General features: G+C 40.8%; 1 protein-coding gene across 1 annotated transcript in view; it reads left to right on the plus strand.

Moving 5' to 3' along the window:
- The window catches only part of LOC126397541 (ribonuclease inhibitor-like), a 26,171-nt gene that overhangs the window by 6,029 nt on the left and 8,849 nt on the right, over positions 1-11,293 (plus strand). Inside the window, exons 4-7 of the mRNA XM_050056398.1 lie at positions 7-173; positions 362-933; positions 4,239-4,415; positions 5,572-5,745. Coding sequence (XP_049912355.1) covers positions 7-173; positions 362-933; positions 4,239-4,415; positions 5,572-5,745 — 1,090 coding nt within the window. The remainder of the gene's footprint in view (positions 1-6; positions 174-361; positions 934-4,238; positions 4,416-5,571; positions 5,746-11,293) is intronic.

Here is an 11,293-nt window from a genome sequence, read left to right on the forward strand (position 1 = left end):
GCTGTGGTCTTGATGTCACAGAGGCCTCGGTGTACTCAGGAGTTTGTACAGAGATCTTCAGAAGAGAGTGTGTGATCTTCCAGAAAACAGTCTACTGCTTTGTTCATCTGAGCGTTCAGGAGTTTCTGGCTGCAGTCTACCTGTTCCACTGTTTCACCAACAGGAAGACAGAGGTACTGGAGGACTTCCTGGGTACAGACTTCAGCCAAAGGGACTCAAAGCGAAAGCCTTTCCTCAAGATTTCTAAGTATTTTGGAAAGAGTGAAGACCATTACCCATCTCTGGATGAGTTCCTGAGCAGAGCCATGAAGAAATCCCTGGAGAGTGNCTGTTCCACTGTTTCACCAACAGGAAGACAGAGGTACTGGAGCACTTCCTGGGTACAGACTTCAGTCAAAGGGACTCAAAGCCAAAGTCTTTCCTCAAGAAGATTTCTAAGTTTTTTGAAAAGAGTGAAGACCATTACCCATCTCTGGATGAGTTCCTGAGCAGAGCCATGGAGAAATCCCTGGAGAGTGAAAATGGTCACCTGGACCTGTTTGTTCGCTTCCTTCATGGCCTCTCTCTGGAGTCCAACCACAGACTGTTAGGAGGTCTGCTGGGTCGGACAGACAACAGTCCAGAAATCATACAGAGAGCCATCAACAACCTGAAGAAGATGAACACGTACAAGATCTCTCCTGACAGAAGCATCAACATCTTCCACTGTCTGACGGAGATGAACGACCCCTCAGTTCATCAGGAGATCCAAGAGTTCCTGAAGTCAGAGAACAGATCAGAGAAGGAACTCTCTGTGATCCACTGCTCAGCTCTGGCCTACATGCTGCAGATATCAGAGGAGGTTCTGGATGAGTTGGACCTGAAGAAGTACAACACATCACGGGAGGGACGACGCAGACTGATTCCAGCTGTGAGGAACTGCAGAAAGGCTCAGTAAGTCCAGATGTGATTAACATTATAAATCAGTGTAGATTAGTAGTTCAGTTCTTCACAGATGTTCCTGAACTGTTTCAAATGTTGATGTTTCAGTTGGTTGTGTTTCTAGCTGTCAAGTTATTGAACACAGTTATTCTATTTATTTCTAATAGTTGTTACATTTGTCAGTTTTGTCTTATTTCTCTTCCTTTGGGTGTAGGGATGGGTATCATCAAGATTTTAACACTACTACCACTCTTACCCATACTGCTTATTGATCCGCTACTTTAACACAACTCTTATCGGTTCTTATTTTGTGTCTCTCTAAACAAACAGAAGAACTGAACTGACATTGCTTCATTTTCTATGTATGTTAGTACAGTGTATAAATTAACATTCTGCTACAGCGTGGTTTAGAACCTAATTCCAATTTTAAATTTAATTCATGGAACCCAATATCACAAATCACAGTTTGGCTCAGAGACTTTACAGCGTACAACATCCCTCCGTCCTTGGACCCTCACAGCAGAAAAGGAAAAACTCCCCAAAAAAACCTTTAACAGGGGAAAAATGGTGGAAACCTCAGAAACCTGAATAACTTCCTATTATAGACAATAACATCCCTGAGGTGGACGGGGTAACGGGAGATGAACTGCGAGGTAGGAGGTCGAAAACGCTGCATTTCTCCGCATCAGAGAAAAAATGCATCAGTGACGAACGTCTTAATCTTATTGCAAATGAGAAACAGAGTTGGTGAGATAAAGATGGTACAAGATAACGTTTATGTGACCTAAATGAACAAGAAATATATCTTGTGAATTTCTCCAATACCAAAAGCAGACCTGCAGACATCAGAGCTTATCAATAGTACGGTCTTTAATAATTCCAGCCCTGGCCCGTTTAATACTGGGTTTCGGTACCCATCCCTATTTGGGTGATGGAGGCGACGTGCAAACCTGATAAAACTAATGAAGGTCTTTAGAGGTGGTGTTGGAGGTTTCATCACAACATATAGCAGTATTTTACAGTTATCAGTGAATGCAGTAAAGTTATTATTACCTGAGTAGGTTCTGCAAGGTGTCTGATATCATCACACATACAGGTGATACCTGATTATTTGAAGAGTATAAAATAAGATCTGTATCATTTTCCAGAGGAGATTTCTGAAGGTCTAGAGAATTACTTTTGTGCATTAGATTATTTTGGTGATGGTTTTGGAGCCATTTCATAGTGAACATGGAGGATGTTAGGGGATATCACACGGCAGAAATGCAGCTCAGATTAATGGTTTGACTTTACATTGTTTAAATGACATCAGACTAATCTTCATTAATTGGCTTTAATTAGTTTGAATTCTTCATGTTCTTTTTATTATGATTATTATTATAAACTATTTTAAATGTATTTATTCTGTTTTCTGTCTGTAAAGCACTTTGTGACCTTGTTTTTGAAAAGTGTTGTTTACTTGTTATTTTCATCATTATTATTATTATTATTATTGTTGTTGTTATTAATTGAATAGAATATGTCAATGAATCAGCAACTGTGGCCACAAGTGACACTTATGTGAAATAGAATATGTCAATGAATCAGCAACTGTGGCCACAAGTGACACTTATGTGATAATGTTGAATGTTATAACAGTGATTTGGCAGCACAAGTGTAGAAAGTCATCAGATCAGAGAACTGATCAGTAACGTCAGTTACACAACAACATCTATGTAAAGTTTAACATTAGCATTAGCCAGCAGCAGCTAGCTTACAAAGAGAGATCATCTTTCTAACTGTAATTGTTCACTGAGTTTAAAACATGGTTTTCTAATCAAGATGGCGTCATGCTAACTTTGTGGAGCCGACTAGGCTTGGGCGATTGGACGAATATATCGCCAATCGCCCATCGGCTGAGTCCATCATGGTTGGTTTCATTTTTGGTGATTTTTTGGGCGATTTTTGTCATTTTGTTTTGCTAAATTAATGGTCTGTCTCCACAGAATTCAACTCGGTACATATAGTCCATAATAACTATGTAGAGCACAATTCAAAGTGTGTGCGTATTGGAACTGGCAGCTTCACACTGATTTCCGACGAGTCACAAAACACGTCAGTGATGGCGGAGCTGAAAGTTACGGCCGGGGTCCACCGGCAATGGGAGCGGCGCGACACGTCTGCAGCGCGAGTCCCGTAGCAGCTCGCTCCCGTTAATCAATTACAGCGGCTGCACCGGCAACGGGAGCGGCGTGACAACCCCCGTCTGTCGCGCAATAACTCTCTATTTTACGCGGCTCTTCTATTTTTGTCGTGCTACGCTTCCCTACGCGACCCTCCAGCAGATAAAAACTACATGAAATAGTGTGCTAAACAAGCACAATGTGTTTTTAAATGAATAAACCATTATCAGAGGTGATATGTGATGATTTTTTTTCATGCATTTACCCATGTTTATCCGTGACATTGTGTAAATGTCCGTGGCGGACATTTGAAAGCGAATAGATGACAAACAGCACAGTAAACTTGTAGATAACTCAAATATATGTAATAACTTAGGTGGAAAATGCTTTAACTATCATGGCTAAGCAAACGGTAAACAAGACGCTTGAAGTGATGCTTACGTTTGCAGCTGGTGGAACCCGGCCGTAACGTGATATGCGCATATGGTTAACAATGTTACCAGCCGTGCTAAACACCCTCTCTGATGGCGTGCTTGTTGCCGGTATGCACAGATATTTCCGTGCCATGTTGGACATGAGTGGGCTCGCAAAGCACGCTGCATTTTTTTGCTGCATTCATGTGGTGTCGGGAGATCCAAGTTGCCGAGTTGTTTTTCTGACATGAGGTGGCGTTAATGTGAATTATCCCATTCTGAAAGTCATTTTTCGATTCTTTCCGACATCACATGAATGCAACATCCCCCCTCTTTTTTTTTTTTCTCTGCCACTTACACAAATGCCGAATATATCGGCAACCACCGGTTGATGGGCTGACGGTGGCCGGTTGGAAATTTATCGCCCAACCCTAGAAGACAGACATGGGATCAGATCACACTGACAGACATCATGGAAGCCTGGATGTAACTCCATTATCTCTCCCTTCATCTGCAAGATTAAAGCAACACACAGATTAAAGTCTGCAGGTTTGAGAGAGAGTGATGAGAATTATTGTTTCCTGTCAAACACAGTGAGATAAGATCGGCTGAACCACTGATGTGAAGAGCAAATGTTCATCAAAACACAATCTGTCAAACTGTTTCATCATCAAATACATGAAGTCAATATAAAGTGTCCTCTTTCATAATAACATATTCTGTAATAAATGTGTCATGACAGACTTTCTGGCTGTGGACTCTCAGAGACTCACTGTGAAGTCGTGGCCTCAGCTCTGAAGTCCAACTCCTCCCATCTGACAGAGCTGGACCTGAGTGACAACAGGGAGCTGAAGGATTCAGGAGTGAAGCTGCTGTCTGCTGGACTGGAGAGTCCACACTGTAGACTGGAGGCTCTGAGGTCAGTTCACTGACTGACAGCAGATAAAAACAGGCTGCAGACACTTTGAGCTTCTGTGTAAACAGAGAGAGAGCGACAGGACACTTTGAGCTTCTGTGTAAACAGAGAGAGAGCGACAGGTTAGAGAAAGACAAGAAAGACATGAATGCAAAGCTCAATAAATGTGAAGTTATGAAGTGTGGTGATGTTGATGATGTCAGAAGCTGATATGCCTGCTACAGCTGCTGTGGTGTGGTGTGCATTAAAGCAGAGCTCAGAGTAATAAACAGCAGCCTAACACAGGCCCAAACGTCCCAACAAAGAACCATCCAAGGTCTGTTTGAGGATTTTAGAAAGAAGCTGCAGAGGAAAAAGACTCTCTGCTGTAATGATGACAAAAAGATGTCAGGTGAGAGCAGTCATAGTGTTTGTGATTCAGAGCAACACCAGACTGTATGTAGTTTTATAAAGTTTCTNATTTATGAGGTCAGATCAAAAGTGATGACATTTACACTGATATTTAAATGGTTCAACTTGAGTTTTTAAAATGTCAACTCCAAATTTAAAACTGAAAAACATGATTTAAACATTTGAAAATGACATTTGTGTGTCACATTTACAGTTTAGACTTCCAATGTGGAGCTGTACTGAGCTGTACAGTAAGTGAACTAAGTGAAGCCTCAGCTCTAAGTGAAACATCAGGATGTTAGTGAAGACAACCTACACTTCCTTCATATATCACAATAAACTGGCCTTTAATGACTTGATCCTGTTTAACCTGTCAAAATCCCACATTTCATTCAATCAAATCACTTCTTACTGTGTGTAATTATTGTAAATGTATTACATTTAATAAACACCTCTAATCCATGTCAATGCAGCAGATTTAAAATCTTAATATAACAAATCAAATCCTACACTGAATCATTCACTCCAAAGTCACTGCGTCTTTATTGAAGTAGCAGCACGTTGTCATTAATATTAATGAGAGCTCTTTTTCACTTTTTGTATTTTACAGTTTTTAAGCTGCATCCTGTTGAGTTCAGCTGTTTGGAGTTTCCATTTTCTAAACTTCTACATTCTAAACCTTCTTCAGCTCTGAACACATTATTAAACACTGAATGATTTCAAGCAGGAACATTGTCTTCTAAACTTACATTTTTTATTCTTCATTCAGATTGAGGGGCTGCAGATTGTCAGAGATCAGCTGTGTTTCTCTAGCCTCAGCTCTGAAGTCCAGCCCCTCCCATCTAACAGAGCTGGACCTGGGTGACATTGACCTGCAGGATTCAGGAGTGAAGCTGCTGTGTGATTTTCTGGAGAGTCCACACTGTAGACTGAAGACTCTGAGGTCAGTTCACTGACTCTCTGTTACTGTTGTAGATCTTACATGTTTAACAACTGAACCTAATTTATGTACAAACATAACTTCTATCTATAAAGTTGTAAATGAACTTTTGTTCATATTTTCATGTTTCTTGTATAAATGTAGTCTGCAGTCACAAAAGACTTGTGTTTCTTCTTTTTTTTTTTAATTTATTGGTGAATTTGCGTGGCAATGACAAGACTGACAGTGACAGTGGGAACAAACAAGATGGACTAACAGCCAAAACATGCAGATACAAATATGATTTGGGTGGCTCTGGTGCGGTACATAGGTGTGTGTGTGTGTGTGTGTGTGTGGGTGTGGGTGTGCGCGTGTGTGTGTGTGTGTGCGTATGTTTGGGTAAGGTGAGGCATATGCATAGTAATATAAAATAATACAATATAACGTAACACAACCTAATATAATATAATATGAAATAAATAAATAAAAAAAAAATAATAATAATAATGACCATTATTATAAGTGAAGAGGCCCCCCACCCGGCCCCCAGCAGCAGAAACAGAAGCCCCAGCGGGAGACAGGCACGGCGGGAGAGCGAGCAACACTCCTTTGCTATTTTTTTTGTTTCTTTTTGGTTTGTTTGTTTCCTTTGGGGGGACATCCTGCTTAGGGCAGCACCCAAACCCTGAGGCGGCCGCTGGCCCATAGCAGATCCATCCCTGTCACCTCTTCGACCTGGGCAACCCCCAGACCCATTGGGAGGGAGTCTGCTCGCCAGAGGAGTGACACTTCTAGATATTTCTTTATTTTATTGTATTTTTTATTTTACTTTATCTTTTTAGTTTTTATTTCTTCTTTCTTTGTTTGGTTGTTATTTTATTTATTCTGCTCCACCTCTTGGGAGATTGATAGACAGAGGTTACTTTCACCAGCCACACTCCCGCCTGCCCCAACTGGAGTCCCCATCACGCCACCAGAGGGCCATGTACAGGTTCATCCCCCGACCCTGCAGCCAGTCCAACACAGCCCAGCAAGAATGATATAAATAATAGTAATCTTATTATACTCATAGTTATAATGTAAAATAAATTATTAAGACAGTAGCAACCAAGACAAAAGCTGAATACACAAATAAATACGTAAATTCATACAAAGAAAATAAAGAAGAAAAAAGAAGGGAACAAAATGCAGAGAACAGAGATGATGATAATCATCATGATACACACATACATATACATTCTATGTATTATTTCCAGGTAGAAGTATGGAGGGAGATCAAGAAAGGAAGGAATCAGAGATTATATGTAATTGTGAATAATAATTAAAAAAAAAATGATAATAATAAAAAATAACAATAATAATAATAATAATAATAATAATACTATATATATATATATATATATATATATGACAGAAAGAGTGAAAAAATTGAATTTCCCCTCAGGGGGATTAATAAAGTATATAAAATAAAAAAATGTAATAAAAAAATATAAACATATAAAAAGGGGGACGAAGTGTTTTCGTAGGATGTGGTGTTATTTTTCAAAGCAGCTGTAAGTTTTTCTAGATTTGAGTGATCTGTTAGAAGATTAAGCCAATGGGTTATGGATATCTTTGTTCTGTTTTTCCAGTTCAATAATATGGTCTTCTTAGCAATGGTTAATGATATTAGTACGAATGATTTGTGCTGGTTGGGCTGCACACGGAAATATATCACAACCACATTCTCCACTATAAGGCTTCATCTCACAGGCTAAATCCTCCTATTACTCCGGTTTAATCAACTCAAACGACGGTAACTCAAGGGCCCTGTTTTCCCTCCTCAGCAACATTACTCAACCTCTGGACTCACTTCCTCCACAGATGTACTCTACTGCCTTTTGCAATACCCTTCTATCATTTTTTACTGCTAAAATTCATAACATCCATCAGCAACTTGCTCCCAGCTCCTCTCACAATTCATCTTCCTTATTTCCCTCTGTGTCCCCTTCCCAGTCACTCTCAGCATTTGCTCTACCTTCCGTTTTCGAAACCACTGGTCTGATCAAAAAATCCAAATCATCAACCTGTCAGTTAGATCCCCTTCCAACTGCTCTTGTTAAAGCCACTGTTCCCTCTCTGGTCCCTCTCATCACGCACATAATCCATTCTTCCCTCACCACTGGAATTGTTCCCTCACCCCTCAAAACAGCTGCTGTCACCCCAATACTCAAGAAACCTGGTGCAGATCCCAGTAACCACAATAACCTCCGTCCCATCTCCAATCTTCCATTTCTCTCAAAGATACTTGAAAAAACTGTTGCTTCTCAGCTCCATTCCCACCTTTCCCGCAATAATATTTTTGAACAATTCCAGTCCGGTTTCCGCCCTCTCCACAGTACTGAAACGGCACTTCTCAAAATCACCAATGATCTCCTCCTGGCAGCCAATTCCGGTCTCCTATCCATCCTCATCCCGCTTGACCTGAGTGCGGCCTTCGACACCATCTCACACACCACCCTCCTGGACAGACTCTTCTCTATTGGCATCACACACACACCCCTCCAACTCTCTGGCCGCTCTCAGTTCATCCACCTCAAACCATTCACATCACAACCACTCCCAGTCACCACAGGTGTGCCCCAGGGTTCTGTCCTGGGGCCCCTGCTATTCATCATTTACTTACTCCCCCTTGGCTACATCTTCCAGAAACATCATATCCACTTCCACTGCTACGCGGATGACACCCAGCTCCATATTTCCACCAAACCCAACTCCACCCTCCCACCTTCCTCCCTCACTGACTGCCTCCTTGAAATAAAATCCTGGTTTTCATCCAACTTCCTCAAATTAAACAGCGACAAAACAGAAATTCTACTCATTGGCACTAAAACCACCCTATCCAAATCCCCCAGTTTCACATTATCTATTGACAACTCTTCCATTTCTCCTTCCCCACAGGTCAAGAGTCTGGGTGTCATCCTCGACAGCGCACTTTCCTACACTTCACTCCCCCCTGACCTCCGCAACACCACATCTGTCAATCTGTTCAAATCCAAACTCAAAACACATCTGTTCAGACTTGCCCATTCCACCTGATCAAATGCACTATGTTCTTACACTGTCTTACTGTCTTCCCTTCTATTTTAATGTATTTGTATGATTTTTTGTACGCTGTGTTTCTTGTTTGATGTATGCTTTTATATCTTTGGTGTAAGGCGACCTTGAGTGGCTTGAAAGGCACCCTAACAAATAAAATGCATTACTATTATTATTATTATTATTATATGTAATGAAGAAAGGTCACCAATTAATGCAATGATTGGGCAGGTGGGGATGCTGAGGCCCAGCACCTCAGATAGCCTGCTCATGACCTCTGACCAGAAGTTTTGAATGGGTGGGCAATGCCAGAGTGCGTGAATGTAATTATCTACTGAGGTGAACAGAGTGAACAGGTATTGCTTTGGCTGAAGCCCATGCGGTAGAGTTTGTGTGTGGTAATATGAGTTCTATGAAGGACTTCGTATTGTATTAGTTGAGTTTTAGAGTTACATGTCATGGAGAATGTGTTGTTGCATATGTTTTGCCAGTTGGCATCTGTCGGTAGGTTATTGAGGTCTGTGGTCCATCTGTCTGTTGGGATAGATATTGTTGTGTCGTTGAATGCTAGGAGCTTGTATATTTGAGATAATATTTTCTGAGGTTTGAGTGATTGTAGTTTGGCATATAGGGGGGGGACTGTGATTGTTAAAATTTGTGATGTTGATGGTTTTCTTTATGACTTCTTTTAACTGCATATATTGGAAGTAGCAGTGAGCCGGTATGTTATATTCTTTTTGGATATGGTCGAAGGTCATGAACAGGCCACCACTGAGTAGCTGTCCCAGGCTGGTTACTCCTCTCTCAATCCAGGATGAAAAAGCGAAGGTTTTGTTATTGATTAAAAACATGGGGTTATTCCATAAAGGGATATGAGAGGATGGTGAGAAGCTGTAATGAAGAATTTCATTTGATTTCCACCAGGCGGTTAGAGTGGTTTTGATGGTACGGTTGTTTTTGTAGCATGGATGAGTTTTTATGGATTTATCTATAAATGGGAGATGGTTTTTTTTCAATTTCTAGCCATGGTGAATTGATGTCATTTGTCCAGTGACGGATGTACAGTAGTTGATGTGAGAGAAAATAGAGAGAGAAATTTGGAGCCCCAAGTCCTCCATATTCTTTATGTTTTTGCAAAGTGGATAGTTTGATTCTTGGTTTTTTATTTTTCCAGTAAAATTTGGTGACTTTACTATTGAGAGAGAAGAACCAGCCCGTGGGTGGGGTGATGGGTGTCATTGCAAAAAATGTATTTATTTTGGAAGGATATTCATTTTAACTGTTGAAATTTGGCCAATTAGGGATAGTGGTAGTTTGTTCCATCTTTACAGGTTATCTTTTATTTCTTGGAATTAGGGGGTATAGTTGAGTGTGAATAATTCATTTAGGTTCGGAGAAATGTGTATTCCAAGGTACTTGATAGATTTTACTGTACAACTAAAGAGGGGGTCCCCAGCCTCAGCATCCCACCCGCCCATCGGCAGAAACTTGGATTTTGTCCAGTTGATGGAGTAGCCAGACACCCGACTGTAGTTGCTGATCAGATTATGGACTGATGGAAGTGATGATGAGGGGTTTGTGATGTATAACAAAATGTCGTCGGCATATAAACTAATTTTATGGTGGTGTAATTTTGATTGGATGCCAGTGATGTGGTTGCATTGTCTAATGGAAGCTGCCAGAGGTTCAATGAAGAGTGCAAACAGTAGTGGGGATAATGGGGTAGAATGATCTGAAAAAGTCATTAATTAAGAGGTGAGGTGAGGTTGGTGTTCTGCTAAAAAAGTAATACTTATGGGTGCATAATCAGAGATTATAATGCTGTGGATTGTTAGGTCTGTTATTTTGTGTGTGATAGAGTTATTCACTAAAATGTAGTCTATGCTGGAGTATGATTTATGGTGGGGAGAGTAATATGAGTATTCCTTATTACTGGGATTATTGTGTCTCCAGATATCCATCAGTCCATAATCTGACATGTACTGTATAAGCAGTGATGAGGGGTGGTTTCGTCTATTAGTGGAGGTTGATGAGGAGCGGTCCAAGTGTGGGTCCAGTACTGTGTTGAAATCACTGCCTAAGATAATATATGAGTCAGGAAAGTTCGATAATGCTGAAAATAGAGAGTGAAAAAAGGAAGAAGAGTCTGTGTTGGGGCCATAAATATTTGCTAGTGTCAGAGTGTCTTTTCCAATTTTTCCAGTGATAATAATGTAGCGACCTTCTGGGTCAGTCAATGTTGAAGTATGAGAGAATGAGATGTTCTTTCTGAATAGATTAAAAGTAGATCAGGAGCTAGAGCCTTCAGCTACCAGGCTCCTCTCCTGTGGAATCATCTTCCTGTTACAGTCTGGGAGGCAGACACCGTCTCCACATTTAAGACTAGACTTAAGACTTTCGTCTTTGATAAAGCTTATAGTTAGGGCTGGCTCAGGCTTGCCTTGTACCAGCCCCTAGTTAGGCTGACTTAGGCCTAGTCTGCCGGAGGACCCCC

The sequence above is a fragment of the Epinephelus moara genome, chromosome 11 (assembly GCF_006386435.1).
Source record: "Epinephelus moara isolate mb chromosome 11, YSFRI_EMoa_1.0, whole genome shotgun sequence".
NCBI lineage: Eukaryota > Metazoa > Chordata > Actinopteri > Perciformes > Serranidae > Epinephelus > Epinephelus moara.